Below are 20,847 nucleotides of genomic sequence, written 5' to 3' on the forward strand. Positions count from 1 at the left end.
AAAGAGCCTCCTATTTGGATCATAGCATTTGAAAGCCATATTTCTCGAGAACTAATACATGGAGACCTCCTGAAAGGTGATAGTGTGTTCCTTGGAAGCAGTTATGGCTGGACTAGTAAAAAATCGGCAGGATGGATTTTAGAGTATGACACTGAGTTTGGTTGACTAATTTCAGTGAAGTGTGTGGATGTTTTTTAAAAGTAGGTTATACCATGCTGTTTGAGAAATTTTCACAAATGAAGGATTCTGACTTTTGAACTAAACTCATTTTTATCTCCTCTCTAAAATACTCAGTTCATAAATAGTTATGCCTTTAGGCAAGGAGGGAGTATACTATAAGTCTGCTATTACTACTGGTGTTTATTAATACTACTAATATTAGATAATAATGCACAAATGATTTATTTCAGTTTATATTGTTAGAGAACTATTTTGGAGCTAGGTATTGTAGTAAGCACAACTAGTCCTAGCTATTTAAGAGGCTGAGGTAGGAAAACTGTTTGAGTGAGGCCAGGAGTTTGAGAACAGCTTGAGTACCACAGTGAGACCTCTTTCAACAATAAAATCTATGAAATCTTTTAGAGATCTTTGATGTGTACATTAGCAAAAAAGTATGCCTCCATGAAAGTTATGTGGTGTTTTCATAATAGTTTTGGTGTTTTACAGTATGCCTTATTAAATTATTTAAAGTTTGGTAGCACTATCCTGTAACAAAGGGAAAATAACTAATTTGAAGGTGTAGCTTATGTAAGAATTTAATTTATTTGATTTTTATATTATCTTACCATCTAATTTAACTGAATATAAATTTTTTTCAAAAGATATAGAGACAAATATAAGCTATTAATTGAGATATATTTTAATGTCTTTATTAGCCAAAGGAAATAGAAGACTTTTCTTTTTTAGTCCCATATTATTGTGCCATTTCATTTTGAGATATCATACTTAAAAATAGTGCATTGTCTTTTTCCTAATGCTTAAATAATCTAAGAAGTTACTAGATTAATTTGTTTTTTGAATGATGGTAATTATTTTCCCCAACCTGAGTATTTTGTTTGTAGAAGTTAGAAACCTTCATAACTATGAAATTTTGAAACTTGATCTACTGAAGTCCTGAGATTACCAAGTAGATAGACTTACTCTGTTAGAGGAAGTTTAACCAGGGAAGAAGCCTGAAAAATTAGAATTAAGAAGAAATTTTTTTAATGCTTGACTAAAAGTAACAGAAAACAGTTCCTTGAAAGGAATGGAGAAGCTACAATGTAAGTTAATGAGAAATTATCACAGTTGGGTTCAAGTAACTTCTTTTATTTATTTATTTTTTATTAAATAAAAAATTTTAATTCATTTTACATACCAATCAAAGATCCCACTCTTCCCTCCTCCTACCCCTCCAGCCTCCCCCTCCCAACCCACCCCATTCCCTTCTATAAGAAGGTAGGTACATTTAGTAGAGGCAGGTCCAAGCCCCTTCTCCTGCCTCAAGGCTGTACGAGGTGTCCCATCATAGGCAGTGAGCTCCAAAAAGCCAGCTCATTCACTAGGGATGGATTCTGATCCCACTGCCAGGGGGCCCCTTAAGCAGATCAAGCTACACAACTGTCCCAATGCAGAGGGCCTAGTCCAGTCCCATGCAGGCTCCACACCTGTTGATCTAAATTTCATGAGTTCCCACTAGTTTGGTTTGGTTGTCTCTGTAGGATTCCCCATCATGATTTTGATGCCCTTGCTCATAGAAACCCTCTTCTTTTTAAATGGAGGGTGTTTATCTTTCTTAAACCTTGAAGCACTTTAAAAATCAATGACGTTATTTAATAAAATATCTTTTGTAGCAACTAAAGCATACTCTTTGGTTGCCTTTTTGTGAAAAATTGGCTAGGTTATTCAAAAAGAGTGGGAAGTTCTAATTTGGAGGAAGAAAACAAACCCAGCATGCTAGTCTGTACTTCCTTTAATACTGTAATTTTATGACTTTTTACTCACACTTTTCTAATAACAGAAAAATCTACTGTAAAGCTGTCCTATTCAAGCAGAAGAATTAGGTACTAACATGTTTTGTTTTGTAAAAATATATTTGATAACAACATCTTATGACAATAGCGGTATTTACTCTATTTAATGTGAAACACAGACTTGGAAAGCTCCCAGAGATACAGAGCTTTTGGTTTTTCTTAGACAAAACCCTTGTTTCCTTGTATCTGTCAGAGTATTTTAAACTGAATCCAGCCTTTCATTTTGTTTATCCACAAGCAAGGCAGTCTAGCAACGTTCTTGGAGCTCCTCTGCTTTGAAATCTAAGTAATGAGGACTTACTCATGGAATTTTTACATGCATTCGTAAGGTGGCATTGGCCAAATGGATTCTTAGGATTAATCGGAAATGGTCCTAGTTGGTGTATTCCGCTGTATTTACAAAGCAGGAAGCAGGGACCGTTTTATTATCTTCCTTTGAAAGTGTTTTTTGGAGGCTTTATACTTAAGTCTTATTTTTGGAGAAATTTTTACTAATTCTTGGTTTTGAAATTATTCTACTCTGACCAGCACTTTCTTTTGGCTTGTTTTCTGGTTTAGCAACTGCTTTTTTTTTTTTTTTTTTTTGGTTTTTTTTTTTGGTTTTTCGAGACAGGGTTTCTCTGTGTAGCTTTGCACCTTTCCTGGAACTCACTCTGTAGACCAGGCTGGCCTCGAACTCACATAGATCTACCTGCTTCTGCCTCCCAAGTGCTGGGATTAAAGGCGTGCGCCACCACCGCCTGGCGCATGTGCCTCTTGTACTTGTTCAGATTACTGACTATTACAAGTTCGTGTACTTATGCGTGATGCACTAGGTGTACTAGGTGCTGTGTACATTAATAGAAAAATAATGTGAAATTTCTGGAGGCTAAGAATTACAGCTCCATATAAGACTTTTGTGTAAGATTACATTAATGCTTTGGATTTAGGTGCCCACTTCTGGTGAAGTTTTGAAGATGTTGTGTTTGCTTTCTTTTTTCTGTACACTACCACTGTAGCAACTATTATAATGGAAAATACTACTAATACATTTTCCTCAATGATAGGCTTTAGCTTATAATATATATATATATATATATATATATATATATATATATATTATAAATCAAAGGACTGATCTATTTCAGAAGATAATACTTACAAGCCAAACAATCCAAGCATTAAATTGTCTTTATTTGTAGTGGAGATTTCAAAACAAAGCTTTATAGCTTTCTAGTAATAAACTATTCCAAAATTCTATAAAAATAGCAGATTAAATCTCCAAAAATACAGTGAAGCTTCACATGGGAAGTTTTGGATCTGCCTAATAAGTTGTATACTTGTCTCTTTTGTGTTCACATGAAAATGTAAACATATTTTACACTTGACCTAAACAACACTGGTCTCATATTTTACATTTGACCTCCCAATATGATAAGACCTTTATCTCTCAAGGAAGGCATCCAGTTGCCTGGTGTTTGTTTAAGTGTGTTGTAGTTATCTTACCACAGTCTTTCTTGTTAAAAATAGAAATTTCCAGTATATTTTCTATGCAAACCTAGCAGTAGATAATATACACTCATCTTCACATATATATATATATATATATATATATAAATATATATATACATATACATATGTGTGTGTGTGTGTGTGTGTGTGTGTGTGTGTGTGTGTGTGTGTGTGTACACACACACAGAAACATAAGAAGAAAGTCAAACATTTTTCTCTTCATGTTCAGACCAAGTCTTTGAATGCTGTTTGGGTATTAGGCTAAACCACAGGCCTCACTGAGTATAGTGCTGCTGGGTTTTGGGTTCATGCCTCTCTTTGCCCAAGTCCTTTCTATGTCAGGAGAGAAATGGGAGAGACCATTTTATCCTATTCCAATAAGACAAAAAGCACAAGTCCAAACTGGTTTGGGGAACAATTTTTTTTTGGTAAGGTTAACCCAAAAGATATAAAAATTTCCAATGAATAGATCAGATATGAAGTATGAAACAGTTAACCCTACCAAAATCCTAGCCTGTCTACTGAGAAAGGTGCGTTTTGGTTTTGCCTACAGAGTTCATGCTCACTCTTTCCTCTTGTTTGCCTGTCTGGATTTGTGAGCACACTAGCCTCAGTAAGAGTTATTGTACATACCATGACATCTTACTGAATTACATATTCTTTTTAAAAAGGCTTATATGATCTTGAGTCACTCTATTTTTTTTTCTGTAACATACTAGCATAATACTACTGTTAAATTGGTAGATAGATTCCTTCTGTAGCTGTTTTGGTACATAGAATTTTAAGAAGTATTAGAATGGAGTAGCCTCCTTGGAACTAAAATTATTGACTGTAAATATACTAAGGAAACATAGTTTCCATTCAACCCAAAGATGCTAATCTATGTCATAGATGTGTGTAAGCTGTTTCCAGTTTTAAACCACATAGTACTAAGACAGCCTCAGAACTCTAGTATATGAAAATTTATAAGCTAAAAGGGTGTAATGCTATGTAGATTTCCCCCTGTACCTTTTTTTGCAATTAAAGCATTCTAGAGAGTTTTTCTTTTATCTTTATGGCTTTTAAGGAAAAGCAGAAATCATCTCTCAAATCTCAAATTAAAATACTTGATGCTGTCATATATACAGGAGCACCTACATATGCATTATCCATAGGCTTGGAATAAAGTCATTCTAGGCCATGTATATAATAGGAGTGTGTGGTGGGGTCTTTTTCTCCATTAATGGATGGTATCTATGACTAATCACATTTTCTGCCTTATAGGCCTGCCTCGTCCCCCCAGCTTTCACACGATGATACTCATTCACGCATTGAACATTATGCTAGCAGGTATGAGACTAGTTGAATGCCAGGCAAATATTGGTTGAAATAACTAACCAAGGAAAGCTAACCTATAATAATTGGGAACAAATATTTTCTTTCTTCCTCAATCCTTTCTGATTTCTACTAATCACCTTGCTCTCTAACGTGCATGCCATTCTACTGCATGTAGGTTTTGGATACCAGCAACAGCATGGGTCCAGAACACTTATTTAACCCTGGCCTTTCAACATTTCTGGTAGCTTTGTTGTGTTTTATATTCTGAATACATTTGCTAAATTGGCTTAGAAGTCCTCTAACCTCCTTAAAAAACTCCTAGAGTAGATATTAATCTGGGGAGAAATGATACTGTGTTACCTAAACAATGTGAAAGCACTGGCCTTTTATTTGTGTTTCGTTTACTTGATGTACTTTAAGAAGATAACAACTTTCCTAACTCTTGGACCTTTCTGTACCACCTTCTTTGTATATGAGATAACTTTTATTCCTAAATACTGAACTACTAATTATATCTGGTGCTTGTTAAATAAGGCTGTTCAACTTTTTCTGGTTGTCAAAGGCTTTATTATTAAATTGGTGACAGAACGCATAGAACACTTAATGTGAATCCATCCTTTACCAACATCCTGACTACTGGACATGCTCATCCGTTGTGGCAAGCATTAACTAGCTATATACGTCTATCATCAGTGAAAGGCACTAATTGTCTTAAAAGACAAGGGGTAGTGTAAGGTGCTCTTAGTGTTATTTGCTCTTAGGGAAGATTTTCTTCTGAAAACAAAGGCTGGTTCTCCATGAAAGGAAGATTGATCCCAAACAAAACAGCAACAAAATACAGCTTCCCATAGTTTTTACATTAAAAGTGCAAAGCTACTAACTAGCTGCTTCAACTGGTTAAGACAACACACACATCCTTTAATTTGAAGGATTCCTTTCTCCTCTTGCCATGAGTTTTCAGGAATGTTCGCATAGGTCTTGAATAGATTCTGAGAAGTCACATAACTTTTAATGAGCTTTTACGTTTTTTATCAGGCTAGCAGAAATGGAAAACAGCAATGGATCTTATCTAAATGATAGCATCTCTCCTAATGAGAGCATGTAAGTATCCCATCTCTTTTTACAAAATGTTCCTGACAATTAAATTGCTTTGAGGGATTCAGAGGTAGGATATAGGAATTAGCATCATATTCATTTGATCTTTCAAAGAGCCATTCATTGACTTTTTTCTTCAGTTCTTAAAACCTGGCACAGAATGAGCTCATACAAATACAAGCATTAATCCAGAATAGCAAAAAAAATTTTTACCTTACTTACATTTATTTAATGTCATATGCTTACAAATTACTGATTCCAAACACTTATATCAAAGCTAATCTTTGACCACACTGGAATAAGGAGTAAGATGACATTTGAGAGTAATAACCAAGTAGGATTTCCTCCACTCATGGGAAGTGAAAATGTGATCTTGATCTAGAATTGCTATTCCCATATACTAAGTTAGGTCGGCATTTTTCTTCATTGGATTGTTGTGGTTTAGCATCATATAGTAAAGCAGTCTTGTGAAGTGTTCCCAGATGAGGGAAGACAAATGCAGGTCTCAGTTTGTCAGTGGAGTGATAAGCCAGCTTGGTCAAACTTTAAAGAGATGTATTCTTGTTACAAATGGCCAAGAACCCACTTGGCTCCAAAACAGAGGCATCATCAACAGTTTAGGGTAGTGATCATAGTACAGAACACTAAGGAAAGTTACAATGGTCCAAGTAGATGTTGATTAGGGAGGAAGATACGTGAGGATATGGAGGAAATAGAGGATTAACTAATTGAACAAATAACATGGAGAGAAAAAATTTAGTCCAAGTGCAGTGATCCTTTTAATTTGTTAAGACATGGCAAGGTAATTGTTTAACATCTTATCTTGGAGAAAAAGCAAATGGAAGCATGATAAAATTATCCTACACAGTTTGTATGGGAACCCAGTGTCTTGCTCAGATGAGAAAGGGGCCTTCATAAGGATTAAGCCAAGGGAAATTGTATGAAAGTGAGATTTCTATATAATTATTGAATTCCATATTATCTAGTACATAGAGGAGACCAATGTAATAAGAGAGAAGTCAACACCCAGTCATTTACTTTAACAGATATCTTTTCCCAATTCAAACTATGATGCCATTATATGATCTTCCAACAGGAAAGTGAGTAGCTAAAGGACCAACTCAGTATAAAGGCTTGAATGATTTGCTTCTTTGGCTTCCTCTTTTTTATATTAAAGATGCTCTAACACTTTCACAGTCATTTAGATTGTATCCATATGACAGTCTCTGGCAGTCATGGAACTGCCAAAGGAATAGGAAGAAAGCTTAACTACAATTATAGGTCACAGTTAAATGTGGGAAATCCTAGCAATAAAAGTTCAGAATTTGAGGAGGGTAATAATAAATTAGCTATGTGATAAAGCCGTGACTGTTTTATTTTACAACAAAATTCAGCTTTAGCTCATTCTGAGGACATGCAATCCATTTTCACTCTGTTGTTTAGCAAAATATTATGTTATTTAGGAACAGTTTTGATGGATCAACTGATTTCATTTAAATGTTTCTTTTTAATGCCAGTAATAATCATAATATCCATTATTATCATTATTTTGTAATGATAAGGATTGATCTCAGGGCTTTATGCATGCTAGTCACCCACTGCGATGTATCCCAAACCTCCAATAATTAGTTAATTGATAACATCTCCATCACTAATCTGGTTTCATGGACCAAAAATGGAAGCCATGAGAACATTTTCCTATGGACTTGATAATTTAAAACTGAGAACTAGGTGCATATGGCATACTAGGCAGGAAGACATAAGACTTTAATCCTAGCACTCAGGAGGCTGAGACCGAAGGGTTGCAAGTTTAAGGCCAGCCTGGGCTATACAGAAATTCCCTCTTGAAAAATGAAATTAAGTGGATATGCAAAAGGTAGTATGCACACATCATCTTAGTGATATGTAACCAGAAACAAAGAGCTTTAGTGTCTCATCAAGAAGAAAATGAAGTTCCTCGAACTTGGAGGTAAAATGGAGTTTTCAAAAACTTAGAGCACTGCATTCTTAAAGTAATTTCTCCTGACTGTTATTAGAAAGTTCCTTCTTTCCAGGAGGCTGCAACTTCCTCTCAGAATATGCTATCCCCCTGCCCCACAACAAAAATAATGCTTAAGATTTAGTCTGAGGAATGAGTAGTTCTTATCCTCTTTTAATCAGTCACTTTAATGTCTCCCCCCCCTCAATTTTTGTGTTTATATCTAAACAGTAATTAAAACAACCATTTATCCACAGGTTAATTATTGTTATCATCCCACCTCTGAGACCTAGAAGTTAAAATTAGCTTGCTGAAGCAGCGTTTTCCGGTTTGGGCCTTCCACTAAAGATATTATTTCCTATTTTAAGAACTGTGTTTCTCTCCTCCTCTCCCAATCAGTATCAGTAGCATGGCTAATGAACAGATTATCTTGACAGGCTTCGAAACAAAAGCATTAAATGGCCATTGTTATTTTTTAATATTTATTAGTTAATAACCGTTTAAAGTGATAATATAGACTCCCAGTATTTCTGTAATTCTTCCTTTCATTTATCTGTGTAAATAGGCCAGTAAGTTTCAGGTGGATTTTTGAAAAAGAAACACTTTAAACTATCCATCCATAGATTGGTAGAACACAACCTCGGTAATACCTAAATGTCTTCAGAATAGGGGAACAAAAGGTCTAACTAATTATTGAGAGCAAAGCAATGTTTCTATTTTCAAATACACACCTGAGTCCCTGGCCCCAAAACAAAATAAGGGGGGTGGAAAAACCAAAACCTTTGATTTTATTTTCCAGAGATGATGAACATTTGTTAATCCAGCATTACTGCCAAAGTTTGAACCAGGACTCCCCCCTGAGCCAGCCTCGTAGTCCTGCCCAGATCTTGATTTCCTTAGAGAGTGAGGAAAGAGGGGAGCTAGAGAGAATCCTAGCAGATCTTGAGGAAGAAAACAGGTGAGTTTTCTTTGTAGCTTTGTCATTGGTAAGCAGAGTGCATACACTTGCCCACAGAGAAAAGCGCCAGGAATCTTCACTTAGCCATTGGATGTCTGACTGTTTGCTAAAATAATCTGTTTAGCTCCTTTTGCAGATTCACACCTTTTTGTCTGAAAGAAGAAAATGAGTGCCATAGAGCATGATTAATAACTCCTAATTTAGGTGGGAAGGGATTAATGCTAATGGGGGCATTGGGTTTGTTGCATGTGTTCCATAGGTTTTGACATATTTGTGTTTGAGCATAGAATTTAATAAAAAAAAGCAACTAATTTAATTTATGGTTACATAAATTTTACATGCGTTTGGTCATACTACCATAAACATTTAAGGAAGTAGATTCATTGGCTTTGTCATATTTGGGAACAGTATTTCCTCTTATTTTTCATCATGAAGTGCAGAAGTTATTACTTTTGTTCAGCTTCATAGCAGATTAGGTAGACAATTCCAGTTGTTAGCCATTACCTGTAAAAAAAAAAATGCAATTATTGAAAGAAAAAAAACGAAAAGCCAAAAGAAAATTCATGATGACTAGAGCAGATAAATTGTAAGAATCTGGAGTATTGTGTGGTGTCAGGATAATACAAATCATTGGCCTCTCCCTTTTGTTGTACATTTACTATGTCACAGTTACCTTGGTTAAGGGAACCTTTTCTCATAGTCACCTGTAATCCACAGTGTGGCCTTCTATAGACAGTGCCACCAGGCAGGTCTTGAAAGGCCAGACTGCTCAAATTTGTAGCACTTAAGTACTTTCATCTCTTTTGGCTAGCCCAAGGCAGCAAGACCTCTTAATCTAGACAACACACAGTGTTTGAGAACCAGTGCCCTGAGCAGGAAAAAGCAGACTGCCATTCATCTAATCCCTTCTGCTGCTACTACTAGCCTTTCAGCTCTTAATACCCCTGACCTCTGGCCATAGCTCTTTATCAAGTTAGCTTCACTTGAGTTCCTTGCCCATTTCCCCAATAAATCCTCGGCACTGACTAGTTGTGTATCTTTCCAGAACCAAGACCTATCATGGCATTCTTACTTGATTGGATTTCTGTATCTCAGCAGGGCATTCAAACCCTCCACTCTCTTCTCTTAACTTGCTTTTGTCAACTTCGCCTTCTTGTGTACCGAACATGTTGTTGTAGCCAGTGTCTTTATTTTGTTTTCTTCTACTTTCTTGGTCATGTTCAAGCTTGCTCTCAGCCTCTATCACTTTAGTTTTTGCCCAGAGAACTCTTTGACAGTTTGCCCTTTTATCATCCATCACTGTCTGTACCTCCTTCAAATGAGTTCCAGCTATTCTGTGATCAACATCTTGTTCCTATAGTAGTACCTACCACAGAGATAATACTTCACTACTCAGGAAGTGTTGTGTGAAACAGTGCATATATATATATATATATATATATATATATATATATATATATATATATATTTATATTTATATATGATACAAACATAATAATATAGCATGGAGATCACGTGACCACCAGTAAAGATATGATATTATACATTTGTGGAGAGATTAATGGGACAGATTGATGATAGCTTTGTTTTCTTAGCTGTATTTGTAAAAGTAGTTATGAAAATCAAGATACCTCTTCTTCTATTTTATTGGGAACAGTCACTAATAATAATTAGTAAATAAGAACTTGTAATCATCCATACTCAATCTTTATCAAAGTCAAAAGGGAAGAAAAGATTGGGATTTTCCCTATAAATACAATTTGATGTTGTTGAAGAGTAATTACATTTCTAGTATATGATCATTACCATTATTTAATACATCTTTTAGCTCATTAGTCAGGATCCATGTCTTGTTGGTAGATTGCACATGCTTCCTCTATGCCATGGTAACTAGGTCAATGAGTGTTGGGAAAGAATACTGATTACACTCATTTATATATCATTTTATCATTTTCAGAGCACTGTTTCTGGTACTGGGGACTAAATCCATGACCTCCTTCATGCTAAGAACCCAGTCTACCACTGAGAAACACTACCAGCTCCTCATTTTGAAAGCACTTTAATATATTTTAGAGCATTTAATCTTTCTAAAAGCTATACAAAGAAGTACGCATCTCCTTTCTTTAGATGAGAGAGCACAGGCTGAGAGAGGTTCAAATAGTTTGCCCCAGATTTCACAGCCAGCCAGTGGTAGACATAAATTCATACCAGGTTTATTTTTTCACACTCAAAATAGCCAACTCTACCTTGGTTGAGAGGATAAAGAGTCATTCTATGTAAATGTCATTTATATAGAAATAGGGTTTATTCCCCAGAATATGCCTTACCTTGAGAGAGTTTGCAAAGAACAAATGTCCTTGAATAAACTAGTTCAACCACTTTACCCTGCAGTATACCCAGGATTGTCACTGAAAATGGGATAGTTTGTTCTTTTAAAGAAAGATTATATAGCAGGGCTACTTAGTGCTCCAAAATGAGGCCTCTGCCATTATGTGAGTCTTTCTGGAGGTTATCTTGAAAAGGTCACAATGAACCTTTTCTTTTCTTCTTCTGTTTCCTTCGATTTTCACCTCCTACTGAAATCCCAAAGAAGTGTCTCTCTGGAGCTCCCTCATGGGAATAACCTGCCTCATTTTCTCTGTCTTACCCTCTGCTGTCTACGTGGAGTTTTTAATGAAAGAGATTCAGGACCATTCTGCTTCTATGACCTTTGAATTGGATGTTGCTTTAAAAGCCTTTAATTTGTCATTTCCCTCCCTAAGAAAGCCTAGGAAATCACTAGATGCTCTTTCTCTGTGCCTGCCAGCCTGGATATTTCCCAAGTCAGAAGTAGGCTGCTAAAATGACAAATAATAGCCTACTTGTAGTGAAAATGAGGAAGGATATTCAAAATTAGGATTGTACTCAATACTTTGGATGTAGAGTTTTAGTATTTCTAATCTGTGTATATTTAGAATATCCAAATATCAAATATCTGTGGATATTTGATGTCCTTATTCTACACATGTGAATTATGTTCAAATTGTAGTTAGCAAAGGCGAGTTGTTTGGAGACTCCAATTCCTGACTATATATGTTATGAATTCTATTAATTATTCTTGTTCATAATTTCCCTGGTCCAATGCCCTGGGAAAACACAAGGTGGCTATTCTAGACATGTCTTGGGTCTCTCTTATCCCTGCTATTACAGTTCTTTTTCTCCCATTCCTTATACATGGCTTTCAATAAATATTTGTTGAATAAATTAATGAATTGAACTGGAGCTGAATCTGTTTTGATTTTAACACACACATGTAGTTTTGAAAACAAATATTTTGCAAACCTAATTTCATAGAGGAAAACATTTAATTGAGCTTTTATTTTTTTATTTCTGTTAACTTTTCAAAAATACTTTCTTCTGTCGTGATTACTACCAAGCATGGCATTCTCATGAACATGGAATATTAAATATCTATTTTTCCAAATCCCAGGCTCTGGGTGTTTCTCTCATCGACACCCTCTGATTCTTATTTTTTTTCCATAAAGATAAGAATAAAGCTAAATATGTCTCTGAATTTTTTTGATAGTGTCTCTTAAGTTTGGGCTATTGGTAGCATTAGTTAGCTTAACCTATCATTCATGTTTCATTTCTGCATCATGTCTATCACTTGTTACCACAGATAATTGGGATTTGTCTTTATTTGGCAGAAACCAGCTGAATATTGGGAATTAGTTCCATCCTATGTCCTTAGCACTGTGCACTCAGGGTTTACCTTTTCCCTATATACACTAAAGCCTGTAGTCTCCTGGCTTAAATCTATACTTGCCAAATTACTATCTGCATAATAAATTTATTAGGTTGTTCCAAAATCTAAAATGCAGTCAAATATGAATCTGATTGACTGTGAAGTTGAAAGACAATTAAAATTATTTCATATTCTGTGACAAAATGGGATTCAGTAGATTTGTAGTATCTACCAGTACCTTTCATATGCTTTGGTTCTTGGATACCCAGGCCTTTACAGCTCTGATTTGATTTTATCTTGCTTTGTTTCATTCTTCCAATATTCACATAAGATTATATAACAATCCAAGAAATCTTAGATTGGTTACTTATATCACTGGGTTGAACTAGCTGGAAATCATTGGCCTGTCCATATACCTTCTAAACAATCTATGCCTTTGGGTCCTGTTTTCGTTGCTATAAATCTTCATAGGCTCAGGCATCTTTAGTCCATGTTCTCTGCTTTGGTCTATATGTGAGTCTATAGTGATAATAAAGTGGCCAAACTGAAGGAGTGAAAGTGGGGGGTCAAAAGCTGGGGGTAGGCAGCCAGAGATGAATAAGTCAAAATACTAGGAATGTATGTGTAAAATCTACACTGTAGCCAGGTATGGTGGCATATACCTTTAATCTCAACACTTAAGAGGCAGAGGCAGGTAGGTATCTGTGAGTTTGAGGCCATTGTGGACTATACAGTGAGTTCTAGGCCAGCCAGGTCTACACAGTGAAACCCAATCTCAAAACAAGACAAAGAAAAGGAAGCAGTGAGACTGTCTGATAGGCAAGAGAGAAAGAACTTGGTGTCACACTGAGGAGTTTAGACCTTCTTTACTTAGGATAATGTGCTGGTTGATGTCTGTAAACTTGACACAATCGTAGATGAATCTGGGAAGAGGGAATCTTACTTAAGAAAATTCCCCTAAAGGATTGGCTTGTAGGCAAGCCTGTGAAATAATGTCTTGATTAATTATTGATTTTGGAGGGTCCAGCTCACTGTGGGTGGTGCCACACCCTAGTGCTGGTGGTCCTGGATACTATAAGAAAGCAGAATGAGCAAGCCATGGAAAACAAGCCAGTAAGCAGTGTTCCTCCATGGCCTCTGCTTTAGTTCCTGTTTCCAGGTTCATGCTGTGTTTGAGTTCCTGTCCTGACTTCCTTATATGATGCACTGTGATCTGAAAGTATAAACCAAATAAACCTTTTCTTCCTCAAGTTGCTTTTGGTCATGCAACTTTATCACAGCAAGCGTACCCCAGGACAAATAAGGAGCCATCCCAGGGTGTCAGCTAGGATTGAGACCCTTAGATTTACACTTAGGTCCATGTTTTGTGTGTACACGAAGTTTATGTGTATGCATGGAGATTCTTATAGCTTTGTGGTGGGTGAATTTCAAAAGAACCATCAAAAACTAGGAAAGCACATCTTTAGGAAACAAATGAGCTCGTGCAAGAGGTGATTAAAGACTTAAGTGGGGAAACAGGCCCAATTTTAGTGATATCAAGAAACAGGTAAAGCTAGTATTTCAGATAGATGGAGAAAGCTCATTGACTTGGTGGTTCAACAGCTCTGGGGGAATACAGAAAGGATTTCAAAGTTTGGCAGGTGCACAGCCAAGATAGATTATTTTGCATCTGGGGTTGACAGTTCAAGATATCACATACTTGAATTCTCAGCAGAATTTGTGGAAGTCCTTCCTCAGGGGCCAGAGAGTTAGAAGATAGTAAATGATAGTGGCAGAAGTTGAGTTATGGTCCTGGTGTCATCCTCTTGTGTAAACGCCAGCAGTCTATAAGAAAGAAAACTGCTCTCAAGAGTTCCTTTTCTCCTACTTTTTGTACATAGCATTCAATAAAGAAGGAAGACCTTGTCAAAATATGTAAAATAAATCCAACCACAAATATATTTGTAAATATTCACATATTTAAAATTCATCTTTAGATGACCCACAAGAAGTGTATAAGGTTAAAAAGAACAAAACATAATAATAATAATAAAAATAAAAATAATAAAATAATAAAAATTCATAATAATAAAGATAGGTTTTTCCATATGCAAATATTTACAAATATACTTTTGTTGGAATTATTTTACACATTGTCAGATATTGCCGAGTCTGTTCTTCTTTTTACTTAAAAATATCTAATTGCTTTTTATATACTGTAAAAATGTGCCAGAAGATGAGAGGAGAGTTTGGGAATGAGAACATTTTCTCAGAAGAGGCAATAGAGAGAAAGAGAGGTTAAAGGGCACCAGGTTACAAGAGAAGGCCTGCTCTTGAATGGGAGAAAAACCAACTTTGTGATTTTTCTGAAATGTGGTAGGTGAGGAATTTAGGGTAAGGAAAGAAGATGAGAGGTAGATCACAGAGAGAATCTTGACATGTCCAGTTGACACCACTGGAAACTAGAGACTGATTCTTACATTTGTTCAAGTTAGCATTGTATATGAGAAGGTTAATGAAACTAGGGATTTATGTTGCTTGGCAACATGGGCTACAAAACAGAGGGCTACAGGACCTTTTTTGGATAAAGGGAGCTAGTTAAACAGCATAAATCAAACAGCCATGCCTTTTATGGCAAGGATGATGAACAGCTGAAGGGCAAACATTGTATCTCAAAAGCTGTGTTAGAATTGGGTCAACCATCACAGCTTTATTTAGGCAGAGAGGAGATGTCCATGAATCAGAGGTAAAGTCCCCAAGACTCAGAGGCTCAGTTCTAACTCTCACTTCCATAACTAATATTCTTCAGTTTATTTCAAGTTAATCAGAACCAGAGGGGACTGACTTGGGGCATCTATTTCATAGGAGTGAATGAATAACCAAGAATTGCTCTTTATTTTTTCTTTCCCCTAATTATCTCTTTTTAATTGCCTCGCTGTAGTAAATGTACTCAAGGCGCTTTCGAGTGTGGCGTTTACATGCAAGTACTAAACCTATGAAAATAGGAACTGCATGTTCCTTAGGACTAGAGTTGTCACTACATTCCATGGTCCCCAGTCTAAGAATTTGACATCACCAAAATCAGAACAGTCAAATGGTTTTCTGATGCACTTAGAATCTTGGCATAGGAGATTGGAAAGTTTCAGACGTTGTTTCATTCTACAGAAAAACTGAAATAACCCTCTGGTGATTAGAATATTCACCGCTTATAGATACAGTTGCCATCTCTCTAAGACAGACTGGATAAAAGCTCACAGTCATACAATCCTGTTTCCTTTGTTAGATATTTCCACGAAGACCCCCACCCACCTTGTGGACTTCATTACTAGACCATCCTGTGACAATAGAATATGATCTTGACTTTCTTTAGTTACTTTCTAGGCCCAAGCATATAATTTCAATTAATTCTAATGTCACTACCTGAATACTTAATGTAAGACTTCAAAGACGAATAAGGTCTGTTTCTTACTCTATGGAGCTCAACACTTAATAAAATTGTATTGAAATATGAACAATTAAAATCTAGCATAATAAGTGCTCTGGATAAGCAACAAAGTCAATGATGAATTCTGTCTGAGAGACTGGAGAGATCTCTGCAAAGGGAGTATACGGTTAATGACTACAACCTAGGCTGCGACAGGGAAAGTATGAATTTTCCTGACTGATAGAACTATGAATTCCACAGCATGGAATGAGGAGAATAAGCGTAGTGGAATGGAAGGTGGAGACACTCTATAAGGGACTTTGTAAGTCATATTAAGGGGTTTGGCTTTTATTCTATATGCAGTTGATCAGCAAAGGCATGGTTGGTTTGTTGGTTTTCATTTGGTTTTTGCTTTTGAGGAAAGGAAGATAGAAAACATTATAGTGGCAAACAGAGCTACAGTCACTGAGAATCACAGGACTATAGAGGAACAGTGTGCAGAAAGACAGCCTGGCTCTGCCTGAGGGATGTGAAGAAGGGACAGCAAAGTCGGAAGACCACCTAATGAAAGAAGCCAGGGAAGAAGGTGGAAGGAAGAACTGGGGATACAGAGTTTTTAAATTAGGGAAATAGATGGGTTAAAAGAAAGTAACAGTGCACATAGGAAAAACTTCTATCCACAAAGGGCCAGAAGATAGAAATAGTGTATCTGGTCTAATAAATTCTTGTTATTCAAGGACATTTATATAAATGTGCTCATTTTCCAAAAGGGCATATTTTGAAAAGTTAGAACAGTCAGATTCCTGTGGTGTGGATGAGCATACTGGGGATGACCTTGATTGACCTTGATTCCTTTGGAACTTCTCTGTATCCAGGGAGGTAAGAAGAAACATTTTTGCAAACTCTTGATATTTGATGAAGGACATGTGGGATATGCTAAGGAAACATTGTAATTTTCCTGGATTTTGATAACAAAAATGAATAGCTGTCCTTTGAATGTTTGCTGTGAAAAGACCCCATTATGAGTTCATGTACTATTTTATTCAATCCTTATAACCCTGTATCCAAAAGAGTTGGTATACAGACTGTAAAAGACACTGCATACAGCTACCACACAGATTCCTAGTCTGATGTTTCTGAACTATGAACCAGTGCTATACTAGGTATAATTATTGGCTAGTGTACTCACCAACATTTACTATGAAAGACCAAGGGAAACCCTATGTGGCTTTTGATAATTGTGGGAAGAAGACTACCTTTAAGGAAAAGACATGGGTGATAATTCTCCAGGAATAAAACTTATTATAGCCCAAAATGTGTTCTAGAGCATGTCTTTGAGAGATTTTAAGGAAAAGTATTCCAAGGACAGATAAGTTTTTGTTTAAGGGAATCATTGTTACATTAATGTTCGCATTGAGGACAGAAGGGAAAGCACCTGATTAATTAGGTTGAACTCAATACTGCCCTTGCTTACTTGACCTCAAACTCAATTGTGATGCTATATGGAACACACCTTGATAAAGAAATTCAAGTGTGTAATAACCCAACCAAAGAGAGGGACAGTTAGCTTTCTATTGTAAGTTTTGAAGTCTAGCCTTTGTCTTTTCTGGGGAGATTGGAGGAAATAATTACCACAGGAGCCTGCACAGAAAGCCTGGATATGTGCAAGTCCTGAGGCAGTTGCTGTATAAACCCTGAGTCCTCAATGATGAGTTCATAAAATGCAAAAGAGCATGGGAAATTATCACCAGGAGATATAGAAAATTCTTTGCACCCTTTTTTAAGACTGCTGTCAGGAATAATCTGGGCTTCAGTTAAACCACAAACAAAAGATTTCACCAATACTTTGGTTCAATGGACTTACTGTTATGAAGTTCATACCTTTTCACTGGTTGGATTTTAAAAGGTGTTGGCCAAGGAAGGCAACTTTGTTTCTGTCACCAGAATAGTGAAAAAAAATGTTTTAAGTGTTTACATGCAATGGTCTCTTTTCGTTTTACATATCTACTACACATGATTTTAGCATGTGTAGTCAACACAGTGGAAGATGTTTTTCTGTCCCTTTACCTTATAACAGAAATGCGAATGTGGCTTTAAAGTAACATATAAGTATGAATTTATAGGATGTGTGGCTATTATATGATCCTATGTGATGCTACTCCAGGAAGCTAGTCCTCTTCCTGGCACTGAAATTTTAAAAACGAATGCTCAGTATATCCACCATGTGTGGCTTGGTGATGAGCTAGTTCCAATGAATAGCCAGTGCCTAATGGAGTCACCAGGGAGAATGTTGAAAGAATAGGTCTGAGTTTTACGAGAAGTCTTGATTGAGGAGCAGTGAGTTGTAGAGGAAGATCACAGTCTTAGAGGACATAGAAGCCTATGGAGAAAGGACTCTTTCTAGGAAGAGGGTGTGTATAAAAAGAACAGCTTGGACCTCCTGGTCTGTTAGAAGTGACTTCCTGATTTGTGTCTCTTACACAGCTGAGTGGATCCTGGAAATGGTTAACTTCATCCATTTTGTATTTTTGTCTTAATAATTCAAAGGTAACCTTCTGTGTCTGCAAATAGTCGGTTGCCATAAAGCACCACTCCGTCTGCTGTAGTTGTAGGATATAAGCAAATAATTTCATATATGTTCCTTTTCCTATAATATTCTAGTAAACCAGGGTACTAATTTTAAAAGTAAATAAGCTGTATAGTTTTAGCTTTAGCAGTGAGCTTGATTCCCAGTCATTTTGTAGACAGTATCCCACACTCTCAAATCTGAGCTCTTCAAAGGGATGGGATAGTGTTTCACATGACCCTGTCTCCTGAGTTCTAAGTACATACATGTGTTATGTAAGTAAGTGGAGGGTTTGTAATTTGAGCTGTTTCAGAAACAAGCTGTCTTCATTGTATTTTTCCTTATTTATGTTACTCTTTCTACAGTTTTATTAATATGTCTCTTTAGGTTGTGTTTCCATTAGAATGAAAACCTCTCAGTTTAGGTTAACCTAGACTTGAGCATTTTTAGGATTATTTGGGACCTTTTTAAGAAACATACATATCATATGAAATTTTTGGGTATCTGTACAAGTAATTCTACAGGCATGTGTACACCAGAGGTTACGTGTTGAGTCCTCCACATTAGGAAAAAAATTAAAAGATGACTGTTTCCACTATGAATTTATCTTCGGTGTTCTAATAGATAAAATTTGAGATCCAGAACTTCATTTTTATGAGAGTTTCTTGATATATACTTTCCATTTCATCTAATCAGCTCTACTAATTTGTATAATTCACCAGTTGGTAGAATAACCTCAAGAGTTGTGCAGTTGTCATGACACCTTCAATTTTAGAAATTTTTCATCATCGCAGAGAGACACCCACTACTCACTTTGTCTCAGTTCGCCTTTGTCCTGTGACCAGTCCCCAGCAACAGACATGTATATTACCAATTTGGTGTTTAACTTCTATGGAGTTGTATATTCCTTATCCTTCGTATAAATGAAACTGTGTAGTCCATGCTCTTTTGTGATGGTCTTTCACTTAGCATGATATTATAAGGAGATATCTATGTTATATCATGCTATGGTACTTCATTTTTAATGCTGGCTAGCCTTCAATTGTATGGACATATCTCATTTTTTATATCTATTCACCAGTTGGAAATTTTGGTTGTTTTGACTTACTGGCTACTGTGTACAACTACAGGGACTTATTTTGAAAAATGATGTCTTAGTTTCTGTCCTTGGAATACAAGGGAACACGGTATCAAATATGACATAAGTGTTTAACAGTACATTCCAGGAAGTAAGAAATAGGCCATCAGGTTGAATTTATTGGGAAAACATAAGGCATGGTACACAAGAGAGACTCAAGCTGGAACACTCAAAACTTTAAGTTATGATTCTAGGGGAGATTGAGCTTTTTGCTGACCATAGATAATGAAACTTTGATATTTTCCTGTATTTGTCTGAAAATTGAAACACACTTTTCCCAATGGTCCTATTCCTAGGCACTTGACTAACTCACCTCCAGTCTTAGTTGGCCTTTTGGTTACAGAAGAGTAGCCACTACCATGTTTGTCTGGAGTTTTCTTTGCCAGCCTTATTTCCACAAAATGTGTCTAGGATTTCTTATGACTTTTTTTCCTTTGTTGAACTGATGGTAAACACATTTCTCCTATAGACAATAATGAGTATAATAGACAATAATGTCCATAGTACCTAATCATGAATTTTTGAAGAATGTGAGTCAGTAAAGACAGAAAGTAAAGCCAGTTAGTACTGTCAAGTTCTTTTCTGTTTTTGGTTTTGGTATTTTTTCTATTTGAACAAGACATAGATAAATGTGTCAGTTGAATACTCAGAAAATACAGCACATCTACATACATTAACTCAGTCAACTTGACCCAAACACTTTATTCTAACAGTAATCTACGGATATAATCTGACAATTTTGTTACACACCTACCATATTTCATCAAACCCAAGGAGTTCTCAATATAATGCTTTTAACTCAGTAACTTCATTTTTCTCAAATGCTCATCCCTAATAAACTTTACTAAAACACAGATGGTGGGAAATGCATAATAATTGCAAAGTTTGGGGGTAGTAAATACAACATATACAGCAGGCAAATTTAGGAGGCTAAATCACTTTCCTAGCACTATATATTTACATTTCCTACCAAGCTCATTACATTTTCATAGATTGCTTTCATTTCAGACTATCCAAGTACTATTTTCTGATAGGAGTTTTCAGCACATCTGAGATTTCAAATCACAAAACCACAAAACAGAGAGAGAGAGAGAGAGAGAGAGAGAGAGAGAGAGAGAGAGAGAGAGAGAGAGAGAGAGGGAGGAGAATATCAGAATAACAGCAG

At 36.1% G+C, this 20,847-nt stretch overlaps 1 protein-coding gene across 15 annotated transcripts in view; it reads left to right on the plus strand.

Annotated features, from left to right (window-relative positions):
- Positions 1 to 20,847, plus strand: part of Dmd (dystrophin) — a 2,242,690-nt gene that overhangs the window by 2,182,861 nt on the left and 38,982 nt on the right. For 12 of the 15 annotated variants that reach the window (XM_052731824.1, XM_052732018.1, XM_052732151.1 and 9 more), the window contains 3 exons: positions 4,767 to 4,832; positions 5,856 to 5,921; positions 8,693 to 8,851. The exons of 2 other annotated variants lie outside the window; for them this stretch is intronic. In XM_052731824.1, coding sequence (XP_052587784.1) covers positions 4,767 to 4,832; positions 5,856 to 5,921; positions 8,693 to 8,851 — 291 coding nt within the window. The remainder of the gene's footprint in view (positions 1 to 4,766; positions 4,833 to 5,855; positions 5,922 to 8,692; positions 8,852 to 20,847) is intronic. One more of the 15 variants, XM_052732199.1, reaches the window with a different exon arrangement.

This window comes from Peromyscus californicus, unplaced genomic scaffold (genome assembly GCF_007827085.1).
Source record: "Peromyscus californicus insignis strain IS unplaced genomic scaffold, ASM782708v3 Scaffold_10__1_contigs__length_136768540, whole genome shotgun sequence".
Classification (NCBI taxonomy): Eukaryota; Metazoa; Chordata; class Mammalia; order Rodentia; family Cricetidae; genus Peromyscus; species Peromyscus californicus.